At 40.2% G+C, this 25,937-nt stretch overlaps 1 protein-coding gene and 1 non-coding gene across 3 annotated transcripts in view; one reads left to right on the forward strand and one right to left on the reverse strand.

Annotated features, from left to right (window-relative positions):
• FGGY (FGGY carbohydrate kinase domain containing) overlaps positions 1 to 25,331 on the forward strand; it is a 443,688-nt gene extending 418,357 nt beyond the window's left edge. For both annotated transcript variants that reach the window (XM_006154914.3, XM_014590285.2), the window contains 2 exons: positions 18,657 to 18,718; positions 25,104 to 25,331. In XM_006154914.3, the coding sequence (XP_006154976.1) occupies positions 18,657 to 18,718; positions 25,104 to 25,185 (144 nt within the window). In that variant the 3' untranslated portion in view covers positions 25,186 to 25,331. The remainder of the gene's footprint in view (positions 1 to 18,656; positions 18,719 to 25,103) is intronic.
• Positions 15,816 to 15,950, reverse strand: LOC114008984 (U4 spliceosomal RNA). The gene has a single exon (XR_003550467.1). It is a non-coding gene; the product is annotated as a U4 spliceosomal RNA (small nuclear RNA).
• Positions 25,332 to 25,937: the final 606 nt, after the last annotated feature.

The following is a 25,937-nucleotide window of genomic DNA, read 5'->3' on the forward strand; positions in this document are numbered from 1 at the left end:
CTGGAACTTCACACACTAATCTTTTTCCTTAATTAATTTTTATTTATTTTATTACTATTATTATTTTAAATTTGTTTTAGGGCACATGTGCTCATCAGAGAGAGAGAGAGAGAGCGAATGAGAGAAAGCAAGCTACCAGGACCAGAACTTGCACTATGGTTGGTCATGTGAGAGTCCAGCCTGTTAACCACCACACCACCTGCTGGCCCCTACACACACATTTTTAAGAGCTCAAAACTTTGTGCCAGAGGAAAAGAGGGAAAGGAAAGAGGGGAAGCAGGGAACTGTGACACCCTAAGGTGTCAGAGTACCCCAGCCCGAGCCTTCTGATTTCCAATGAGCAAACTGAGGGATAGGGTTGTTTTGCAACTTATCTTGATTCACGACATTTGCAGATAAAAGAGAAGGGCCTAAAAACAGGTATCCTGGCTCTTTCCACAAAATAAAATAAGCCCCCCTCTATTTAAAAGAAGAATTTTTAAGAACATGAGTTTCGCACCCATCTAAAAGCCACATCGAACTACACTAAAGGTAACAGGCATTGAGAAAAATGTTCTCACAGAGACTCCCAGCTGAACACACAAAGAAGCAGGTCTCCAAGGAACAGTGTAAGGATTGTCTGAAGGGATCTATGCTGGTGAGATTACAGAAACCATAATATGTGAATAAGTGAACATATGGAAGAAATCTGTAAAGCCCTCTCCCTCTTCCCATATGTAAACTCGGCCTTCACCTAATGTCATTAAGTAAACACAGATGCAGCCAAACCAGGCACCAGATGGCAAAAGAGAGTCGGAATAAAAAGTAAAGCAAGCTTTCCATGTTTATGCAAAGGTGGGGAATAAGCCATGATCCAAAATGCCAAGATTTCCTCACAATGGCAACCCAGGGTCACCAAAGCCCAAACCATAGCCCCAAAGTGACCAAAATAACAATTAAAAACCAAAAAAAAAAAAAAAAATCCATAGTAATCACAACTGGGAAGCTGGAGGAAAACCACCACTGTCTTCTGTGAATGGAATCCAATCTTGGAAGAAAATGGTAATTCTGGGAAATGAAACAAATGATTAAATCAAAGTGGAAGGACTAGACAGGGATGAGAAAGTGGCAAGAACCAGCATTTACTGAGCATTTGACTGTGTGAGGAGTCCTCCATGGTCTCATTTAATTTTTATAACTACCCAAGAAGTATGAATCAAATTTTGTAAATGAGATTTTATAAATGAGTCAAGAAGGCTGAAGCCCCAGGTCACACCACAGGAATACCAACCTAGCTATTGCCAGTGCTTCCTGTATTCTGTTCCCACATTTGTAGCTTTGATTTGCATCTTTTATTCTGTCATTGAACGATACGCTGTTTGACACAAAACATGGTCCCTGGAAGATTCCATTCGCCTCATAACCCTTAAGCATTCACCATGTGTCTAGTCCCTGGCAAGCCCCATGTTTTATACCTAAATACCATGAAAAGCCATGCCCTTCCTGCCTGAACCACTGGATCTAAATAAAAGATCACTTGGTCAGGTGTTCCCTTAAAGATGAAAGCAGACATGGAATGGGGAACAGAGCATTCCATTTAAGGACTTTACTTTTATTTCACAAAAGACACTTTTACACATCTCGTATCCACCTTTTAGCTTGTCCATTGGTGATAAATATCAGTAGTGAAAATACCCAGGGGTATCCTTCTAAGTACTTGATTTTTTTTGTATGCGTAAGTTTATAGGGAGACTTGAAGAAGTTCATGGGAAAATAGAATTAAAATATGATTTTTTTGATGGAAATAAACTTGAAATTCATGCATAGTTTCTTTTTTAATATTTTTAAGAGTTATTTATTTAATTTTATTTATTATTAGGCTTTAATTTTGACTAGAGAGAGAGAAAGGGAAAAGTGAGAAAGCAAGCCACCATGTCTAAGACTCAAACCCCGGTTGTCCATGTGGGAATCCAGTGCCTTACACACCACTTGCCAATCCCAGTACATGGTTTCTTCATACTATACATTTTCCATTAATTTTTAAAAACCCCTCATGCATGAGGAGGATAGAAAATTCCAGTAATGCTTCAGTGTCAACTGAATACTTAAATGGACATTAGAATGTGTCCCTTCCTCTCAATTCAACCAATCTTTTCATTTTCTTGCAGGTGGACCAATAGGGTAGAAAGTTCTTTCAAGCAATACAGACCTGTCTCCTCATGATACCACTAATGATACTTGCTCTCAGGCATGTTGGGCATGATGCTTTGAGTTTTACTTTCCTCACCTCCAAAATGTGATTATTGTATACTTTGAAGGGATTTTTTTAGTTTATTCTTTTATTCCATGAGTGAGAGAACAGGAGAGAGAGAGACAGATATGCTCAGTAGGATCCAGAAGCTGCAATCCACTCTCAGCTTTAGCCATTCTGGATCATACGCATGCGTGTGCCTGGAATGCTCAAGCAGGACTCCAGATGCAAACCACTAACATCGCTATGTGGGTCAGCCTCACAGAGCATCACATTTTACTGCTGTACCTCAGCCAGTTCCCTCAAATCTTTTTTTTTTTTTTTTCATTCCTCCTACCCATCATCTCTCCTGCCACATGGTCAATCTCCATATATTTTTTCTATAGTTCTTGTCTTAGAAAATCTCAATCCAAGATAAATCCAGCTTTCTGAACTCTATGAGATAAAACCATACAACCATAAGACAGGTTTTTAACATTATGCATTGTTACCTTCTCATTTACCTAGATCTTTTGTTGGGTTTGGCCAATAGGAAGCACCACTTGGAATGGGCAAGACAGAATAAAGGAATTTTCCCCAGCCTTAGCCTTGCTGGGTTGTTGTAGATTATCTGTCTACCAACTTTCAACTAGAGGTCATAATTTCTGTAGGTTGCCCTCTCTCTACTACTTTTTCTCTGGGTGATGGGAACTACTCTTCCCTCCCCTTGCTCCTTCAGGTCAAGCAGTAGTAATGGCTCCTCACTGCTGATAGTCACAGCATTTATGTTTTCCTAAATCTTCTTTTTAAATTAACTCTTTTATTAAACTTACTGCAGTTATTCAACATATGTCCATCTTTTTTCTAACCAGACTCTGGCTGAATATATCATGTCAGCTCAACTTCCCATTTTCTACAATGACTATATCAAGCCTTCCCTGTTCCCATCTCCATGCTTCCTTTTATGTTCAGACAGATGACACACCATTTAGTCTCAACCACCACTACCTGAAAGAGAAAATAAAGAACATTAGAAAGATACCTTCCCTTAGGTATAAATTTATAAATATGTATATATATATATATATATACACAGGGATATGCTGCTGCAGCTGGCCCGCACCTGCTCACACAAGCAGATTGGGCACATCCTTTCCCAGCTCCACCTTCAGCACCATCACATAGTCTGAAAGTAACCATAGTAGAGGTATTTACTACACAGAACTTGGTAAATGCTAAAAGTTGAGTTTTTTTTTTTCTTTTTCATTACTGCTAGTTATTGAACATTTATGAGCATACTACTGCTTTTAGGTAGACACAGTTTTTTCTCCTTCACACTTGTTATAATGGAAGAGATGTCCCATTTGTTATCAGGGGCACCTCCACTCCTATTACCCCTGACAACCCACTCATTCTATTCTGTTATTCTCTCTCATTCTTGTATATTTAGCCACTCCATCAGTGCCAACTCCTTCATCAACATTTCAACATGATCCAGACCTGTGCTTTTCAATATAATAGCCACTAATGAAAAGTAGTTATTGAGCCTTTGAATGTAGCTAGTCCACACTGAAATGTGTAAAACTTACCCATACTTAAAAGACCTAGGAAGACTAAGAGAACATGAAATATCTCATTAATAAATTTTAGTTTTATTACCTGTTGAAATAATAATATTTGGGGTATAATACTAATAAATAGTACTAAATTCACCAGTTTCATTTTACTTTTTCAGGTAGGTATAGGAAGTTTTAAATTACTTATGTAAATCTCACACAGTTTCTGTTGGACAGCGCTGCTATAAACTCCCATCTTCAAAAGAAAATCTCTTCTTCTACCTATCAGCCCTATCAGTTATTTCATCTTACAGTTAAGAAAAAAAAACGTTTTAAAAAATATTGATCCTGACTATAGTGAATTTCTCACCACCCCTTCCATCTCCTCAACCAAGGATGATCTGCCTTTCACTCCCAGAGTTCCCCAAAATAATACTCACATAGGTCATTAATACTATCATAGTATGTTGCTGAGCCCATAAAGCTTTCCCGTCCATACTCTGCTTTGTCCTTGGCAGCATTTTGCAAAGTGGTACACTCCCTTCATGAAACACTCTCCCAATGACAACACATTTGCTTTATTTTCCTCCTACTGCTCTGAGTGTTTCTTTCCAAATCCCTTCGCCAGCTCCCTTTTCTTCTCTACCCAATATGGTATGGCAGTCTTCTACAGGATTCTGTCATCTCATCTACTTTCAAGGATTTATCCATGATTTACATGCCAGGAACTCTACAGTGATCTATATAAAAATTTCCACTTAAAGGACTCACAGGATCTCAATTTAAAAATATTAAAATCTGAACTAATCATACACATCTTTGCCTGCAAAACTGGCACTATCTCAGTACCTGACAGTCCCTTTAAATAGCACTACATTTCCTTAATCATTTCGGCCTGAACCTCAAGGACATTCCAGACCCACCCTGTATTTCCTCTCCACATCAGTCTCTCACAGTGTCATTCTAAACTATACCTCATGTCATCTGAATTCTTCCACTCTGTATAGTCACCACCCCAGTTCAAGCTACCTTCATGTCTCTTCTGGACAGCTTCAAGGGTCTTTTGAAGGGTTTCCTTGCTTCCATTTTTGGCATTCTCTAATTCTTTCTCTCTGTGCATTAGCCAAAGTGATCTTTTACAAAAATGAATGGGATCACTCTTGCTTAAAACTCTCCTATCTGGGCCGGCAGGTGGTATGGTGGTTAAAGCACTGGACTTCCACATGGTCGACCAGACCTGGCAGCTTACTTTTTCACTCTCCTTTTCCCTCTCTCTCTCTGTCTCTCTCTGTTCACATTAAAAATAAGTAATAACAACAAATAAAGTTAAATAAATAAATAAAAATAACTCTCACATCACTTCCCTTTACTTTGACATGTCAAAAACCTTTAACATGATTAAAATTTGAACCCTGGCTTCATTTGTAGGCTTATCTCTTATCATTCTTTACCCTTAATTTATCTACTGTAATCATCCTGGAGTTCTTTCTGTCTTTTGAATGCCCCATATTATTTTGACATGGCACCCTCAAATATGTATTTCTGTCTTCAAAAACTTTCTTACTTCGATACCTATTGAGTCATCAGAAAATTCATGATGTATTATTGCATAGAAAAATGGAAAAATACATCATGGCTTTCCTGAGACAACCTAATACTTTTCAACTTTCAAATAGTTTCCTAAGCCTCCAGACTAGATTTGTCTCCTGGGGCACCTGTGATTCTCCGGGAGACTTTAAGCTATGACGTCAAGGATTAGTGCTATCTGGTTGCCTGATACAACCATAAGTGCCTAACACAATACCTGGCATACCATAGGCACCCAGTAAATATTTCCTGAACAATAACGCTAAAATAATCTGACTCAAACTTCTCCTTCTGTAGAATAGGAAACTGGATTTTTTTTTTTAAAGGAAGGAAGGAAGGAGAAAAAGGAAGAAAGAAAGGAAGAAAGAAAGAACGAACTTATTCCAAATAACAGAGCCCAGACTAAGATTGATACAGAACTAGAGCCTCCTGATTTCCAGATCAGTTTTCTTTCCAGCACACCATACGCCATCTGTAATGTAGCAACCAGAGGGAAGCAGGCTGAATTCCCTGTGTCTGGTGAAAGCCAGAGCAAGCTCATATTCATAAACACAGCTGACATAGTTGTTGTTTTCTTTGTTTTATATAAAAGACCTGGAAACCAACCCCAAAATAAACTCCATGTTTCATACCTAGAAGCTTCTACTACTTTTATTTCTCACAGCCTTTTTCTGCTCATTTATCTTCCTTCCCCTCATGAGCCAGAGGCATCAGCTGTGTTCACTGGTGAATGGTTCCTGCATGCCATACTCTCCTGGCCAGGCAGCATGTCCCATGCAGCAGAGGGTTAGAAAATGCTATCTTTAAATAGTAGCACTCAAGAACATTACAAGATCCTGTGTAGTACTTGGGTAGAAATGGATATAATAATTATTAGAATAAAAGTAATCATGTTTTGAGTTATCTCTTTGTGACAGGCACTAATTTAAATGGTTTGTGTGTATTTTCCCTTTCATAACAACTCTAAAAGTAATTATTTCTATTTTATAGCTGAGTAATCTGAAACACAAATAGGTTAGTTAATTGCCCAAGCCATTCACTTAGCTAGTAGAAGGGGGATGTGGGATGTGGGATCCACCACCTTAACACCCAGACCACCTGCTGGCCTGGATTGTTTACTTTCTAGTCATCAATGCATAGATTGTCCAATAAGTGAGGGCTTACAGTTTTGGAGTCTATGTCCATCTGATAGTTTTAGCAAGAAGTATAATCTTTTACCTTTAGGAAATCACTAACAAGCAAGTCCAGCTCATCTAACAGGATGAGTACTTGCTCACTATATTTGGACCCAACTTCTTATAGCCTGGCCAGATTTTAGGACCCAACCCCCAGATATTTTGCAACAGAGACATTTTAAAACCATTCCCCATGCCATTAATTGTCCATGACATAATTGGAATGTAACTTCACATTGCTGGGGAAGCACAGTGGGTATACTCACTATCAGAGTGGGCCTAGTAAAACCCTAATAACATGTACCATTGGGAGTAAGGAATATCTTGTCAACTGAAAGTTAATCAAAAAAACACATGTATATGGAACCAACAAATTGTACAGCTGGCAAAGACTTTAGATATAATTTAATCCAAACCCCTCATTCTACTGATAAGGAATGTGAGTCCTGGGGAGAGGAAGAGTCTTGCTCAAGGTCATACAGCTGGCAGCAATTTTATTTGTTTCAAAAATTATTATGAACAGTCTTCCTATACATCAGCGAATCCACCTTTCTGCCTTTGTAAGCACCATATACTGACTATAATTGAATTTGTCTTTGACAGTGGAGAAAGCAAGCTTTTAGGGTTTTATGGGGTCCCTACATCATCAGCGGAAGATAAATTGTCATGAACTAAGCTGGAGATCAGCCTGTTGACTCTGTGCTCCTTAAGAAAAGGGTCCGATCTTATTCCTGAGTTAAAGCACGTTTCCAATCTGGCGTAGCCATTTCTACATTAACCAAGTCACTCAAGCTCTCCTGGCCTCTGTTTCAGCATTGTAACTTTAGATAATAAGACCTTTCTCATAAAAGGTTTGTGAGGTTCAAATAAGAAAAGGTATACACACACACACACACACACACATACAGAGTACCTTGCATAAAATAGGCATTCAATAAAGTTATGCCTTCAGCTAACATTTAACCAAAATATTAGTTATGCCCTGCTACAAACTAAGAGTGTATCAGTGAAGAAGAAAGCCTAGGACCTGGCTTTAATGGAGCCTAGATTCAGGAAGGAGGAGCAGAGGTGAGGGCCACAGAGGTAGAGGTAGACAATAAACCAAGAAATTATCAAGAAAATTTCACATGATGCTATGTTCTATGAAGGATTATGAAAAGAAGAAAATGAGATAATGTGATAGAAGTGGACTTCTTCAGCCTAGAGTGTTCAGCCAAGAGTAAGTTAAGGTAGTGCCTTTGAGATCAAATTTAAAGAGGACCTGAGTCATATAAACATAAATAAATGAATAGATCATTAAAGATCCAGGAAAGGAGCATTTCTGTGAGAGGCAGAAAAGCCCCGGGCAGGAACAGGCTCCGTGTGTTCAGTCAAGATGGCCAGTACATTTCCAGATGTCCAGCACCAGCTCTATGAACAGGACATGAGATAAGGCTGGAGACATGGGCACAAGCTTCACCTTTAAATTCTAGGCCATCCTACAAAATTTTTTACCTTCATTCAAAAAGCAGTGAGAGTTCACTGTAAGTTTTAGGAAGGAGACTATGGTGTATTTTTAAAAAGTATGTATTTTGGGACCAGCAGTTGACATAATGGCTATGTTGCTGGACTCCCATGTGGTTGACTGTGGTTCAAGTCTTGGACTCGGTGGCTTAAACTCACGCTGGGCTCGTGTGCATGCGTGCCCAAGATCCTGAGAGGAGAATAGAGGAGAAAGGATTGCAGCATGGCCATCCCCCCCAGGGGGTGATTTCTTGCTTTCTGTCTCTCTGTCTCTCTCTCTGTCTTTCTGATAAGCACATGCACCCTATAGCAAAAACCTCTCCCCCCCAAAAAAATATATATATATATATATATATATGTATTTGGGGGAGCTGGACACTGGTACAAAGGTAACACAAAGTTCAGCAAGATTGACCAACATGGGAAGTTCCAGACTTAGGTCCAGAAACCTTCCTGAACATGCCAGGGGTACACATATTGCCTATGATCTGGGGCTGGCTGAGGTTGGGGGTGGATCGTGGTGTGGGGACCCTGTTAGAGTGTCAGTCTTTCTCACTCATGGAAGAAAGAACGAAACTTTAAAACAAAGTGATTAAGTGTGTGTGTGTGTGTGTGTGTGTGTGTGTGTGTGTATGTGTGTGTGTGTAGTCTTTGATCCTGATTTCTGGCCCACAGTTCCTGAATCTCTTGGAATCTCGGGGATGAATGTTTGTGTGCTGATGAGATGACTGATGACGAGGAGCCCTAGATAGCTTCAGGATGGGGGCTAGTTTCCAAAAAGACTATGGCAGGATTAAAGAATTGGAACTTTCAGCCTCTCCTCTGACCATATTGATGGGGAAAAGAGCTAGAGATTGAGTTAATCATCAATAGCTAGTGATTTAATCAGCTGTGCCTATGTAATGGCACCTTAATAAAAAATCCTAACGGGGTTCAAATAACTTCTGGGTTGGTGAGAGCATGGAGGTGCTGGGAGGGTAACATGTTGAGGAGGGCATGGAAGTTTACCACATCCCCTCTACACCTCCAGACCTTGCCCCCTGCATGTCTTCCATTTGGCTATTCCTGAGTTGTTTCCTTTATAATAAATTTGTAATAGTAACTATCTTCCTAAGTTCTGTGAGCCAATTCTAGCAAATTTATCAAACCTGGGAGGTCCTGGGAACCTCAATTTATAGTCAATCAGAAATACAGGAGACCCAGGACATGTGACCAGCATGTGAAGTGATAGAAGTCTTATGGGAGGGAACCTTTAAACCTGTGGAGTCTGTCACTAACTCAGAGTATCAGGAGTTAATCGAATTCTAAGACACTCCGTTGGTATCTGAAGAGTTGGATAATTGGTTGGTGTGAAGGGAAAAAACCCACACATTTGGTGGGAGAAGTGTTGTGGGTAAAAACAGACCAGAGAGACAAAATCTAATTTATCTCATTCATTGATTCATCCAACAGATATTTATAGGCTGTCTATTCTTGCCAGCCACAGTTCTTAGTGTAGTAAGTGACTCAAAAACCACTGGCCACATTGACCTTGCATGCTAGTGGTATAAACAATATGTAAAGCATATGGAGCATTTACTGCATGCTGGGACTCTTCTAAGTGTTTTACCTCAACTAATTTGTATGATCCTCCAAGTACTCCTGGGAGAGGCATGCTGTCAGAATACCACTAGTAGCCAAGGAAACATGCTTAAAGATACTGAAGTAGCTGGCTCTTGATTATATGACTACTAAGTGGCAAAACCCAATTTCAAGCTGGCAGTCTGTTAAAGTCTGTAATTTTAACCACTGCACTACCTTTTCTTTCTTTCTGAAAAATCACCCTGATTAGCCATGACTGCTGAAAGAGGGACCAAAGAGGAAGTCAACAGACCAGTTAGGAGATGCTTGTCAGAGAGTTGGATTGTGAGACTGTTGACAGTGTTATGAGTAGATGTTATTGTTCCCACTTTATAGATGGAAAACCTGAGGCTTAGTACACAAATCTGGTAAATAACAGAGCCCATTTATCTCTGAAACCCAGTAGACACTGGGTTTCTTTTTTTTTTGGGGGGGGAGGTTTTTCGCTATAGGGCGTGTGCGCTCGCCAGACAGACAGAGAGAGACATAGAGACAGAAAGCGAGAAATCACCCCCCAGTGGGGATGATCATGCCACAATCCCTTCTCCTCCATTCTCCTCTTGGGATCTTGGGCACGCATGCACACGCGCCTGGCATAAGTTTTAAGTCCCCGGGTCCAGGATGCGATCCGCGGTCGACTACGTGGGAGTCCAGCGACATAGCCATTACGCTAACTGGGTTTCTAGTATCATCTTTATTTCCTTCAAAATTAGGCAACTTCCATACCACCATACCTTTATAATCAAGAGACAATTTGGGCTATATTTTACAATAAAAATAAGAGATTTAGGCATCTAAATATCTGTATTTCTGGTTGATAGACATTTTTCTCACTGAAAATTAAATATAAACATCATGACACATTTATGCACATAACAGTGGTTTTGTTCTTTTTTGCTTTTTTTTAATTTGTAAATTAAGATATAATATACATAAAGTGAAATACACAGATCTTAAGTATATATTTTGATGAGTTTCAGTAAACATATACACCCAAATAATCCATCTAACCAAGATATATAAATGTGTGCTTGTGTGTCTGTGTGTGTATAGATAGATGGAAATAGTGTCTTTAAAGTTGTAAATTAGGTGGAAGTCAGCAGATGGTATGGCGGTTGAGGGCATGGACTCCCACATGGCCACCCACTGTTTGAGTCCCAGACCTGGCAGCTTGCTTTCTCACTTTCTCTTTCTCTCTTTCTGTTGAGTGCATGTATCCTATAGCAAATTAATAATAATAATAATTAATAAAATTAAATGAATTTGTTTTAAAAAGAGAATATTCTTTTTTTTTAAAGTTGTAAACGAGGTACTAGTCTTCATATTATGATTAATGATGATGAACTCTCCCACTCTTTTTTCTCATCTCTTCCTAAATCTCAATTGACATTGTTGTCGCCAGTGCTTGGGGATTATACAGAATACCAGGTGCAGGTCAAAAGATGACTGTGTCAAAAAGAAAAACAGAAAACCAAAATAAATAAAAGAACAACTAGCCATCTCTTAATGCTTGTTGGAGGAAAATCACATTGATAGACTTTGTTTTCCTCTGGAAGGGTCATGTGTCTCAGCCCACACATTAGCATGTGAACTTGTTGTTCCAGTAAAGTGAGTCAGAGTTCCTCAAGAAGGCAGATTCATTTATTTCAGAGTTGTGTGTCAGCATCTCTGAAAGAAGGACCATGTACTATAGCAGTATGTCTTAGACACACACACACATACACACACACACACAGTTATTCTCACTCAAGACCTCATAGCTAATCAGCAGCAGAAGTGGGTTTTGAACTCAAGCCTAGGGGACTCAAGATCAGGCTTTTTTAATTATAGGGAGAAGAATACCATTAGGTCTGAGAGTAGGTTAAGCAATGGCCTGGATTCAGAATTGGGCTTGCATACTGGATTTACTACACGTTGGCCTTATGACCTTGAGCAAATTACTTACACTCTCTGTTTCAGTTCCTTTATTTATAAAGCAGAGATAGATAATAATAGCTGTGTGACAAAATTGTTTCAAAGGTTAAAAAGACCATGTACACAAAATAATTAGTACAATGCAAGGCACACAGTAGGCAACTGGGTCATGTTGGCTTAAACCACGACATAAGAATGGCGGTAGGAGGTGACTGCTAAGTCAATGGGCACCAACGATGTTTTTTCAAATCATATACCTCATCAATTAAAAAAAAATGTCAAGCACATGCATTCTCAATATATAGACACTTGTTTATAAAAGAGTATAAACATGCTATGCTGTGCTTACAGGTTATTTACACCATAAGCCAAGTGAAATAGAGCTGAAAGAAAAATCTTTTAAGTGTGTTTGCCTATCATGATGGCTTCCTGCTGGCATTAAATAATATCTAAAGGTACACTAGGTCCAGCCATGGTGGCCCAGTGTTCTTCAGTGCTATAGGCCATATGGAAGGTCTGGGTTCCATTTCTGAGCTGACTTGTACACACTGGGCCTGTACATGCTAGTGACCCTATCTGTCCGAAAAGCTTAGTGGTCAGGGTAAATCATGGTGTGAAACCCTCTTGAGGGTACTTGTTGGTCTGTCTCTCTCTCCTTTTCTCTGTCTCAATCAATAAATAAATTTTTTTAAATATACTATATAAGTATGACTAGATGTGTTTTTCATGATTTTAAATTATTTTCAATGATATCTAAATGGTTTTATATGTGCCTGTGTGTTCATATCTCAAAAAGTATCCATGACCCCCCACCCCTTGTTTTATTCTGACTAGATCTTATTTTAACCCTATGCTGTGAAGAGCAGGTCCTGAATGTCACCATCTCTACTTATATCTGAATGATCATCATCACCTGCAATCCAGTGACTGAATCTTCTTTGGGCTCTTGCCCATTTGTGAGGGTTAGTTGAAATAAAATTAGATAATATCGCTAAATCCACTAATCTGGAAGCATGTAGCAAATTCTGGAAGCTGAGGACATGTAAGCCAGTGTGTGCCTCTGTCTCATGGTGTTATGTGGCTCCTACTTTTTTTCAAGAAACCTTGTACATCTTACGTGACCCATGGCTATCTGATGCGTGGTCCAACTGATGGATCTAGTGACGGTCCACATATTAAATGTCGATAAAGATTAATTAATTTCTTTTGACTGGAAAGCATATAAATGGTACTTCCTGTATTTTTTTTTTCATGGATCATCCTGAGCATTCCCTGGAATGCATGTATGCCACTCAAGAAATACTGACTTGGGGACCAACTGATGGCATAATGGTTACATTGCTGGACTCCAACATAGTCAACCACAGTTCAAGTCTCAGACCTGGTAGCTTAAAACTCAAGCCAGGTGTGTGTGCATGCATGCATAAAATCCTGAGAGGAGAATGGAGGAGAAGGGATTGCAGAGGCCATCTCCCCCTGGGGGTGGGAGGTGATTTCTCACTTTCTGTTTCTGTCTCTCTCTAACTCTTCAGTGGGCTCATGTGCCCTATAGCAAAAAATCTCTTAAAAAATAAAGAATGAAAGAAGCATTGGCTTGAATGATCTTATAGTCTTGCATGGCCTGTGTTATGACAGTTGTCACCTTTTCATTCAGCAGCTCAGCAACTATTAGCCAGGCACCTGTTGTCACCTTTTCATTCAGCAGCTCAGCAACTATTAGGCAGGCACCTGTTAGTGCTAGGACCATGCTAGATATAAGACCTACAATGACCTGACTCCTGTCTTCTGGGAGTTCACATATAGTTGCCACCACACCAGGTCCAGTTTATTCTACCTTGTATGTTGTGGCTCGGGACACTGCCAAGCTTGCAGTGCCCTTCAGGGCCCAGGTCTAGACTATCTGGCTGTCTTCCCCAACATCCTAAAGCCATTGTTTCCCTTCCCAAGGTAGGAGAGAAGGTTCCAGATCCCCTGCTCACCACATTGCCAGCTTTACTTGTGTCTGCCATTCATGGAATCCACATCTTCATGAAACTGAGAGCAGAGGCCTACAGGCCTTTGGGAACTCCCAAGGCAGGCCATAACATGAGAACTGGGTGTTTCCTCTGCCCACTCAGAGGCCCTGTGGTGGTCAGTGCTGCCACAACAGAAGTGGTGCGCGGTGGGTGCTGACTGGTCTCTCAGCCTTGACACGCCAGGGAAGGGTCACACCGCATGAATGCGATCTTTCATGGCCTTGGTACAGGGCCCCTATTTTTCCCTAAAAAAAATCACTTGCTTTCAGAAGTGACGATCAAATGTGAACTTTCATGGTTTATTTATAGCGCTGCCTTATAGTGAGAAAGAAAAGAAGTGATTAAAATGCTATTTTACAAAATATTTTGTTTTTTAAAAGCTTTCATTGTGTGGACAAAAAAAGGAAAAAGAAAAGTCACTGTATTCATTGTGCTGTCTAGACTCTCAAACAAAGAGGGTAGCGTGCTGCAAATTAAGATTGTCCGGCTCCTGCCTGCTGACAAAAAGTAGGAATTTGGAGGCCAACTTCAAATAAATCCTTTTGAACAGAAATATATTGTGGGGTAGCTATAATTAGCATGTGTCAGCATTTCCATAATAAATTCATATTGTTTTGCTGTGGTAATTTTCAGATTTACTGCAGCCAGTTGAGTTCATGAGGTTTCAGTTTTATGTTAATTATTTGGAGAAACTGGAAAACTCAGCAGAGCTATTTCTGATGACAGCACTGATTCTCTGGGCATTCTCTGTTTTGTGTCAAGTAACCATAATGTGGCCTGCCTTCCAGGCGAGATGAGAGTGATTGTCTGTGGAAGCCTAACAGTTTTTAGTTTGTTTTTTTGTTTTGTTTTGTTTTGTTTTTTAATAATGCATTATATTTATATTTTTCTTACAATTATAAAATCGATATATGCCACTGTAGAAAATTTAGGAAATAAATGAAAAAATGATCACTCACATTCTCAGGCCTGTTAACTTTATATTTTCATCCAATCTCTATTAGATTATATGTATCTTGTGTTTAACGAGTTGTATAAGACAAACAAAAAAGTGTATAGCGCAAGCACAATTACAGGGACAGAATCAAAAGCAACTGGATGTCTTATTCCCATGACCCCTTTATATTTGTACAGTGGAGCTAATTTTTCCCTGCCTTTGTTTAAAATTCTGGTAGTTCATTCCTTTCTTGGATAAGTATGAAGTCACTAAGATGATGTCAATTTCATGGTCCCTTTGTGTTGTGATACATAGCCAAAATGCAGAATTTCAGATACCAAGGGATATACAGTGGGTCTTCAAAAAGTTCAGACAGTCCATATGTGGAAAAACTATGCATGAATTTCACTTTTTTTAAATACTAAAACTCACTTTAATGCCATTTTTTTCCCCAGAAACTTCTGGAGATTCTCTAGATAAAAGTAAGATTATTTCTGTTTCTCCAGCTGGATTCTGCCACAAATGAGAAGAGATCCCCATGATCAGATTCTTTTTTTTCCCTCATTCACTTCCTCTCCAACATATCAGCTTTTCTCTTGCTCCTCTGATAGTTATAGGGCATAAGGGTAGAGAAGTTAAGGATGTCAGCAGTCACATTCCAGAACTCAGCTCAATCAGACTTAGCCCAGAACTCTCATATCTGAACTCATAACTTCAGAAATTGCTAGTAGCCTACCATCTTAATGGGTTTTATGATCTCTTAGCTTAACGAGTATTTATAGCTAGTTATAGCTAGCTCTTGGTCTCATGAGGATCCGCTATGTTTTTTTTTGGTTTTTTTGTTTGTTTGTTTTTTGTTCTTCCATCTCCCATCTCTGAAAACTTTATTTTTGTTAATGCCTTGACAGATTGCTTACTCTTCTCTTAATTCCTTAGAAATCCACTAGCTCACGTTCAGCTTCTTTATACACACTCCCTCTGCCTCATTAGGCAGTCATATTGGGCAAGACTTGAGGCAATCCATGACAGCAGTCATACCTGAAGGCCATGAGGAGTCTGTGGAAAACAGTCATCCCTTTGGGAACCCAACAGATTATAGTGTTGGCTGATCCCAGTGCAACCTCTCCTTCATTTCAACACTGAAGCATCTAGGCAGGATCCACATGAAATACACTGTGTAACACAATGGCAGGGATAGGCATCGAGTTCTTCATAGGTCTTAGTGAAGCCCTACTTTCTCACTTGTGAAGGGAGAAGCTTCTTTCACACCTCACCCTGGAAGAAGTCCAGATGTGCAGTAAATCAACAGTTCTCTCAAAAAAAAAAAAAATAATCCATCCCTTTGTCTGACCTTCCATGTGAAAAGTTTTTGATTAGCAATAATCGCACCTCGGATAAACCTCATTGGCTACGATACTGCCACTGCGCAAAGCTGACCTTCCATGTGGATGAAAGGTTTTTAAGAGTTGATTCATGGGTCCTCAGCCACTCTTTTAACAAATTCTTCAGGGTGGTCTGTTTCCAGCTCACTTTGGTATCTTCTATCTGTCATCTTTAGATCTCAGCCAAAACTTCCATTTTAACATTCTGTCACATGTATTATCCTTAAGTTCATTCATTCAGTAGACATTCCCTGAGTGCATATGATATGCCAGATGCTGTGTTTGGCAGTGAAGATAATTACAACAATTCCTGCCTAAGGAGCTCACAGTCAGTTGGAGAGGCTGATACGTTACCAGAAATCTTTGTGGTACCATGTCATAAAAGCTATAATGGACGGAAGCACACGGTGTTGAGGAAGCCAACTACTCCATCTAGGTGGGAGGCAGGCGGGGAAGATGAGTCAGAAAAAAACTGTCTCAGTGGAGTTGATATCCAAGCTAAGTTTAACTTTTAAATCTATCTATACATTTTGAGAAACAGTCCTTTTTCAATCCTTTGAAATCTTTATCACTGGTATTCATTTCTCAATAATTTATTTTTAAAGCCAGCACAGATAATGGGAAAAAAGAAAAAAATTCCCTAACGTCTGCCATTCATCTACACATCTGTTACAGTGGGATGGGGAATAACATTTATAGAGTACCTTCTATGAGACAAGTTCCCTGGAGCCTACCCATGAAGGCAATCCTGGAATATGTCTCAAGTGTGGGGCCTAAGCACAGAAGAGCATTCCCGGAAGGCACTTGCAAGATTCAGAGTTGATGATGGCAGTCTTCTTACCATCACTGCCAAATACAACTCAAGGAAAGGGCAAGGACAAAACAAGAGGATGGCAGCATGGATGGAGGGATTGCTGACACGATCTCAGCAAGATGTAGAGCTTGCTTTAAGGAATGAGAACACAGGCTAGGAAGGAAGTTGCTCTGACCCAGGAAGGCTAAGCAGAGCTCTTAAAACTCCCATGTTAAATAGAACAGCAGCAACTTCACTACTGTGTGTTTGACTATTTGCCCATTCATAAAATGGCTCCACAGAGGCCTTTTTTCAGTGTTTGTCTTTTCTCCAGGGTTTCCTTGTGAGTTTTTCATAACTTCAAATTTCTCCTCCCTACATAAGGCTACCATTTCTTTCTGCTGTCGGTGTGCTTGCTACTCTTAGCCTCTCTGTCTAATCACTTTCAAATCTGTTGAGGGCTAAGAAACCAGAAAACTATTATAGTTCAGATGTTCATGCTATTCTTGTCAAAGAGTCAATGAGCAACTTAGCAGGAGTGGAAATTTGTGTGTTAGAAAATGAAAAAGCTATCAGATGTCCTAAACCTTGAGTAACTATTGAAAAAGAAGTTTATATCCTTCTAGCACATTATCTATCACACTCTGTTTTGGCCACAGTAAATGGCTTTTCCATTCTATGTTGAGTCTTGATGAAAGGACCATGCAGTCTTCCTCTCTGTAGTCCATATGTATTGAATGCTGTGCTTGGCAAGTACAAGGGTCTCAATATGATTCATGACTACTCTTGGTACTGAGATTCAGCGATAAGCAGCCCCTACCCTTTTGTAGTTTATGTTCTGGTTAAGTCAGGGAGTATAGAAGGTAGATAATGAACTAGTAAATACATGCTAGAAGGTAAATAGTGATATGCAAATCAATCCATCAGTCAGTCAAACACAGTAAGGTGACAAAGATGGTCAGGGAGATCCTTGGATACCCAGGGGTTGTCTCATTCTCTGTGGTAGTTGACTTTTTTCCATATTTTCTTTCCCTTGGTACATAGTGAGTAATTAATAAATGGGTGGAAAAAGAAGTTGTACACGTGTGATTCCAGAATGACCATGTCCTTAACAATTTAAATTCAAAAGCTGTTATGGACACAGGGCCTATTTGGTGGAGCTTTGTCATGCTATTTCTTGCAATCTTTCCTAGTCAGGTCTGTTGGACTCCAAAGTTTGGGTTCATTTCATCCCCCTAAGTTGCCATGGCCTTAACAGCCTCTGGAGAATGCCTAAGGAAACCAACTCTTTTGTTCATATACTGGAGCCAACATGGTCTAAGGTTGACCTTGATGCTGTACAAACCTACCACACCACCCAGAGGTTGAAATGCCATCTGCCTGAGTGCCCTGCCATGCAGACAGGAATGTCCTGAAGTCACATTCCAGAACTCAGATCAGTTAGACTTAGCCCCAAACTCTCCTATTTATTAATTCACAACTTCCAAGACTGCTAGAAAAGGAGTTGAGGGTGAACTGACGAAGTCTTAATATTTTATCCTAAAGTACAGGTGCAAAGTGAGTCTCATTCAATTATTAATGTCGTCTTTAAGTAGACAGGTCCTCGGGGTCCAGTTATGTTGCCCTCCTATGTCCTGGTATTCAGGGAGGAAGGAGGGAAAAGGATACCTCCAACTGCTCCCTGGAGGCCAGCATAGAAGTGCTTAAGATGTATAGCCACAGATATAACTTTTCACGGGGTTTTATTCTCTTTAGGTCTATATGTATCTCCCATGTATAAAGTCCAACAAAAAAAGAGAGGTTTTATTCTTATTACCAGAAAAAAAATAAGTTTGAACCAAAAAAAATGGACTAACCAAATATCTTAAAGGGAAGTGAATTCTAATTAGACTGTTCTTGTCTGTGACAGTCCTCATGTTGGTTGCAGCTTTCCAATTCAGCTCTGTTACATTTTCCATTTAACAGGAGGCAATGGCAAAAATGAGCAAAGTTGGAAAAGTTGTGTTCCCGAGACATGAGGATAAAAAGTAAGTCTGTGTTTTTCATATGTACAGTGCTAAGAAATGATAACACACAAATGCCTGCGATTCTAGATCTGGAATTGACGTGGAGGTGAACTCATACAGTCCTGTTGTTGAAGAGTGTAGAAAAAAATCAAGTCCTAGAGAGGTAAAGTCGTTTTCACTTACCTAGGATTACAGAGTGAGGTAGGGCCAGAGCTAAGGGTCAGATGAAAGCTTCTGAATTCTCACACCGGTGCTCTTTTCCCTAGGTCACAGGCAGCAAATCTAGTCTTCTCTGTTCTGAAATGGGAATCTCATGTCTCTCCTCAAAGGATCCAGTAGTATCTGTCCATCCATTCTTTTACCATTTGTATCATTTGGCATCAAGGGCTCTAATGTGACCTTGATCAGTGTTTGCACCCCAGCTTTGTAATATTAGTGTATGGAGCTCCTTCTATATTCCAGACATTATGCTGGACTCAAGGCAGAATTTAGAGGGAATAAGACACAGACCAATTCATGCACAGAAATCATTCACAACAAAGGGATAAGGTCCACAATAGAAGTTCTACCAGGAGACAAAGTAGCCCAGGGAAGAAAGAGCTACTATTCTGTATAGGTAAGAGGAAGCTTTTGAGGGGAGGTTAAGTCTAAGTTGACTTAAAATGCTTAAAAGAAGGTCCAGCAGGTGGCATGGAAGTTACGGTGCTGGGTCTCAACAGCTGATTCCACAGTTCAAGGCCTGGACCTGATGACTTGAATCATACCAGCTGCATGTGTGTGAGTACCCAAAATTCCTAGAAGAGAATAGGGGAGGAGGATTGTGATGTGGTCATCCCCCGGGGGCTGATTTCTCACTTTCCCCTCTCTCTTTGTCTCTTGCACACAGTAAAAGTTCCCTGGCACAAAAAAAAAAAAAAAAAAAATTCAAAGTGAATTCTCCCAATATGAATACACTTCACACCAGTTTAGTTGGGGATATTGTACACATTATCAACAAACAATAATCCATTTCTGTGTCTCAGAAATGTCCTGCCTATTTTTCTCCTTAATCTCTTTCTTCACACCCTTCCCCTTCTTCCACCCTCCTCCTACACTGAATCCAGTATCCATAACCATTTTACAGACTTCTATATCTCTAATCCTTCAGTTTCACCATAGACTGCAGACAGTCGGTATATATTTAGTGGAAGCATACAATGCCTCTCTTTCATAGCCCAGCTTGCTTCACTCAGCAGTAAATCTTGCTTATTCATCCACTTTTTATCAAAAGCCAGGGTCTTGTTTTTTATGGCTAAGTAGTATCCCATAGAATATATGTGCCACATTTTTCTAATCCATTCATCTATCTGTTCATGGACTTTTAGGTTGGTTCCATGTCTTTGCAGTTGTGAATAATGATGCAATAGGCCATGATATGAGAGAACATTCTTGGTAGAGTAAATAACATGTACAATGTTATATAAATGGAAACAACAATGTGTGTTGAGGTAACCATAAAAACTCATACTTTCAGCTAGCTGGTGGCATAGCAGTTAAGACAGCTTGATACCACATAGGTGGCTGCCTAGTTTGAGCCCCAGACCTGGCAACCTGGAAAATATGCCAGACATATGCATATGCATGCCCCAAATCCCAAGAGGAAAATGAAAGAGAAAGAATTGCCATGCAGACATTCCCCACTGGAGAGGTGCTTCCCCCCCGCCCCTCTCTCTCTCTCTCCAGTGAGTGTGTGTGCTTTATAGCAAATTTTAAAAATAATAATAATAAAAATAACTTCTGAAGTACAAGGTATGAGATGAGGAATGCAAGAAGTGAGAGTGAGAATGGGGGAGGGTAAAGGTGGTGTATAGAAAGTCAATTTCTAAGGAGCTTGGAGGCCATCCTACAGACAAAATGGAATTTTAAGCAGTGATGAGACATGGTCAAAAGTAGATTTTAGAAAGATCTATTTTAGAGGATCAATTAGAGGGAGTTAATAAAGGTAGAAGTAAAAAGATCATTGAGAAGGTTTTTTCAATAATCCCAAGTTAGAGATGCAAAAGACCTCTTAATTAGAGGTTACTGGTAGTGATTCTAAAGATGAATGGACAGGTGTACAAGTGCCTTTGTAATTTTAGGAAAGAATTTGGTGTTAAGATGTAAAATACAGCAGACAGGCATAGGTACAAGTCCTACCGAAGCACAGTCGGTATTAACAGAGTTGGAAATGTCCAGGGATAAAGCAGTCTTAATTTTTTTTTCTTCATTTTCTTCTTTGTCCCCAAATGGAGACAGACTGTTAACCCTCTGTAAATGACATTGAGGGTGTCAGAGGAGCAGGCTTTCATGTTAGGAAGCCTAATACAATAATACAGAAATGAGTTCCTATTGACAGGGGGGAGCCATGGGCTATTCCCCTCTTTCTGTTCCCCTGAGGATGACTAGGGCATTCCTCCTTTTTCTGAAATTAGAAATAGATTATCCTCCTCTGTCTTTTCCCTGACCCTACTAAGATTTTTGAGGGAATTCTGTTTTTAAGTTCTTTCAATAAACCCCATGTGTTCCTTTTGAAAAGAATCTTGGCCTCTTGCAGTCAGCCATCAGCTGTCCTACGTTAAGGAGGCACATGTGGTGCTCTAGCACCATCTGCAGGTGGCCCAAAGATTTGCAAGTGGAAAGAGGAAGCCAGTTTCTTCTGCACTAACTACTCTGATATTATTGCTTCACAGCGTTGTAATTGTACGAGGCATTTACTTAGTTCTCTGCCACATAGACGCAGCTGACTGAATTGGAGAGTTATAAAATGGGAAGTAAGCTTATTTAAAAAGTCAGGGCCACAGAAACCAAATCTAGTGTATATAGTTCAATAAGCAAATGTTTAGGGTGATCCTGAATTTCATTCTTATGCCCAGGCCACATTTATATATTGTCTTAGAACAGTTGCTTAAAAGTACCCTGAAATTTTTCAGTTATAGGGACCAGCAGATGGCGTAATGGCTATGTTGCTGGACTCCCATGTAGTTGACTACGGTTTGAGTCCCAGATCCAGTGGCTTAAACTCATACCAGGCACATGTGCATGCATGCCCAAGATCCCAAGAGAAGAGTGGAAGAGAAGAGGGACCAGCAGTTAGCATAATGGCTATGTCTCTGGACTCCCATGTAGTCAACCGCGGTTTGAGTCCTGGACTTGGCAGCTTAAACTCAAGTGAGGTATGTGTGCTGCATGCCCAAGATCCTGAGAGGAGAATGAAGGAGAAGGGATTGCAGTGTGGCCATCCCCCCAGTGGGTGATTTCTCACTTTCTGTCTCTTTCTGGTGAGCGCATGTACCATATAGCAAAAAACTCTCAAAAAAAAAAAGAAGAAAGAAAATTTTCATTCATTATAAGGCACTATCAACAGAATAAAAAGGCAACCCACAAAATGGGAGAAGGTATTTGCAAATCATATATCTGATAAGGGATTAACATCTAGAACATATAAAGAATTCCCAAGAACAAAAAACTGCATACAGCTGAATTCAGAAATAAGCAATGAACTTGAATGGACATTTCTTCAAAGATGATATTTAAATGGCTGATAAGAACATGAAAAGATATTGAACTTCAGTAACCATTAAGTAAATGTAAATCAAAACTATAGTGTGATACCACTTCACACTCATTAAAATGGTTACTATTAAAAGAAGACACACACACACACACACACATCAAAAAAAAATAGAAATGAACAAGAGTTGGTGAAGATGTGGAGAAACTAGAAGCCTTGTGCACAGGAGGTGGGAATGTAAAATAGGATAGCTGCTGTGGATCAGTTGTTCAAAAAATTAAAAACTGAATTAATATATGGTCCAGCAATTCCATTTCTGGGTATATACCCAAAAGAACTGAAAGTGGGGTTTTAAAGAGATATTTCTATACCCATGTTCACAGCAGCATTGTTCACAATAGCTAAAACCATGGTGGAAACCCAAGTGTCCATTAAAGAATACATATGTAAGCAAAAATGACACATACTAATCTTGGAATATTATTCGGCACTAAAAGAGAAGAAAATTTTGACATGTTCCATATGGATGAACCTTGAGAATACTATGCTAAGTGAAATAAGACAATCACAAAAAGATAAATATTGTATGATTTCACATATATAAAAAATAATGCCGGGACCAGCAGTTGGCATAATGGCTATGTCGCTGGACTCCCATGTAGTCGACCACGATTCAAGTCCCAGACCCAGTGGCTTAAACCCATGCTGGCACGAGTGCATGCATGCCCAAGATCCTGAGAGGAGAATGGAGGAGAAGCGATTATGGCATGACTATCCCCTCACCAAGGGGTGATTTCTCACTTTCTCTCTCTCTCTCTCTCTCTCTCTCTCTCTCTCTGTCTCTCTCTCTCTCTGTTTTTCTGGCAAGTGCGCACACTCTATAGCACAAACCTCTCCAAAAAAATAGTAATACCAAAGTTGTAATATTGTCATTATTAAAATTGAAAATTTGTAAGTACATGAGAAGGGGAATTGACCCTAGCTCCCTTTAACAGTCTTGAGAGTCTACAATCAGGATGTCCATCTCATGTAGGGGAGGAATTATTTAACATTATACTTTCTTAGAGTATTACAAGAAAATCATCCCTAGAATCATTCTATGATTCATGAGTTTGGAGGCTCATAAGAATAGAATATTATTTAAAAAACAAACAGTAACTAGCACTTAAATCAGTCATTTTGCAAGACACTGTTCTATGTGCTTTTCATATATTACCTCATTTAATTCACACAACAGCCCTTTAGACGTGGATCATTTATGGATGGGGAATTTAGGCACAAATAGATTAAGTAACGTATTCAAGGTCACACAATTAGTAATGAGCCATGTTGAAATTCAAATCTAGGATTTAATCTACCTCTTCAGAATCGACCTCTTGACCCTATGTTTGGCTTCAGAACACCTCATACCTTATCAGAATGCTTAAGGTAGAAATATTGGGATGGAGCAGGTGAGGGGGAGATACTCTTATTAACATAGGTCTATGCGGCAAGTAGAATCCAAGGTTACTCTTACAGTCTTCCTCCCCTAGTTGACAGGATGCGCCAAAGCTCCCTCATGAAACTCCTTTTCAGAATGCCCCATGATCTACCAAGACCCACGAAACTGACTTAATGAACCCCTCACCCATGCTAGCTCTTCCAACCAAGAGGGGTGATTGCAAAGTTGCAAGCCTTCAGATATGGTTTGCGTGGGGTGCTGTTCACCCTTTCAAAATTGTGATGTGGTCCTGCTCATCTAATTCATGACCAACATCAGTTCTAACAGGTCTCATGGAAGAGTCAGCTAACGAGGACAGGGAGGGCAGGGTCCACTGTAAAATGGCTGGAAAGCAGGGCACAGCTACAGGAAAAGCATTTGTCAAGTTTCCATGGGGTTTTACTCCTGGACGGAGCAGTCTACAAAGGAAATTAGGTGTGGAATCCCCAGAAGGGTGTTTAAAATGTTCACGCTCATCCTGGTCAGGCTGTGGTTATATGCCACTCACCAAGCCTGGGCTAGCCACATAGGAGATACTTATAAAAACTGGGAATGTGAAAAGGCCTGCGTTGGGACCAGCAGTTAGCATAATGGCTATGTTGCTGAACTCCCATGTAGTCAACTGCGCTTCGAGTCCCTGACCCGGTGGCTTAAACCCACACGGGGCATGTGTGCGTGCGTGCCCAAGATCCCTAGAAGAGAACGGAAGAGAAGGGACTGTGGTGTGGCCATCCCCCCTGGGGAGTGATTTCTCGCTTTCTGTCTCTCTGTCTCTCTCTGTCTTTCTGGCAAACGCACGCACCTGATAGCAAAAACCTCTCAAAAACAACAACAACAACAAAAAGGCCTGTGTTAAGCCTGGGCCTTTCAGTACCCACAGTGGAGTCTTTGAAGTCAAACAGACCTGAGTTTGGGTTCCAGCTTGTCCAGCTTTTAGCTATCCTACTGTGGACATACCTCTCTGAGATAATATTCCTATCTCTGGAATGGAGACAATAGTATCTCTCATAGATTGTAGATAATAGGCATGATGCACGCCCATCCGGTGCTCAGGATGCAGGAAGCATTCAACAACTGGGGAGGTGTCTGCATAACTGTAACAGGTACTACCCTTTTTGTTTTTAAGTTTTGCCATAGAGTGGGTACACTGATTGTAGAGAGACAGTGAGAGGGAAAGTGAGAAATCACTCCCTAGAGAGGATGGTCACAATCCCTTCTCCTCCATTCTCCTCTTAGGATTTTGGGCACACAAAACAAGCACGCAGCATGATTTCTCAGCTGCCGGGTTCAGGACTCAAACCACAGTGGACCATGTGGGAGTCCAGCACCTTAACCACCAGACCATCTGCTGGCCCTGGTATCTTCCCATTCTGCTAACATTCATTTTTCTCCCACAGATATTATGACAAGAAGTATCAAGTATTCCTGAAGCTGGTTGAACACCAGAAGGAGTATTTAGCAATCATGAATGGGGACTGACAGGACTTGCAGATGCTGATGCTGGAAGGTTCTGTGCTGCTGCATGATGGACTTCTGACGTTTCATCTTATATTCAAAACCCTTTAAAAGTCATGTCATCATTTCTGTATTATCTTCTAATAAAACTGAGACATGTGTGATCAGAACTAGTCTTCCATTTCAAAATACATTCATGCACCACATAAGGACTTTTTAGTCAATGCCAGACTGCATATTGCAATAGTGATCCCACAAGATTTAATGGCAATAGACAATTCCTATTGCCTAGTGATATCATAGCTGCGGTAATGCCATGGTATGAAGCATTACTCATGTGTTTGTGGTGATGCTGGAATAAACAAACCTACTGTGCTGCCAGTCATAAAAAAGTATAGTGCAGGGCCAGCCCCGGGGCCTAGTGCTTAAGGGAGCCCGATTCCACATGGCTGACTGTGGTTCAAATTCTGACCATAGCCGCCTGAAAACCTCACCAGGGTATGTGTGTGCTCGCTTGCCCTAAACGCCAACAGAATGGAGAAATAAAAGACAAAGGATTGCAGTGTGATCATCATGAGGTGCTTTCTTTCCTTCTTTGTGCATCTCTCTTTCCATCTCCTTCAGGCAATTAAAAGAAAAAGTATAGTGCATCTAACTATGCATAGTACATAATACTTGATAATGTGTAGGGAGCGGCCAGACCTGCACTAGGCACTAGCTAGCTTTAAAGTCTAGATGATCCTTGTGCTTAGGCTGCAGGGCAAAGGAAAGGTCTT

The sequence above is a fragment of the Tupaia chinensis genome, unplaced genomic scaffold (assembly GCF_000334495.1).
Source record: "Tupaia chinensis unplaced genomic scaffold, TupChi_1.0 Scaffold000425_1, whole genome shotgun sequence".
NCBI lineage: Eukaryota > Metazoa > Chordata > Mammalia > Scandentia > Tupaiidae > Tupaia > Tupaia belangeri.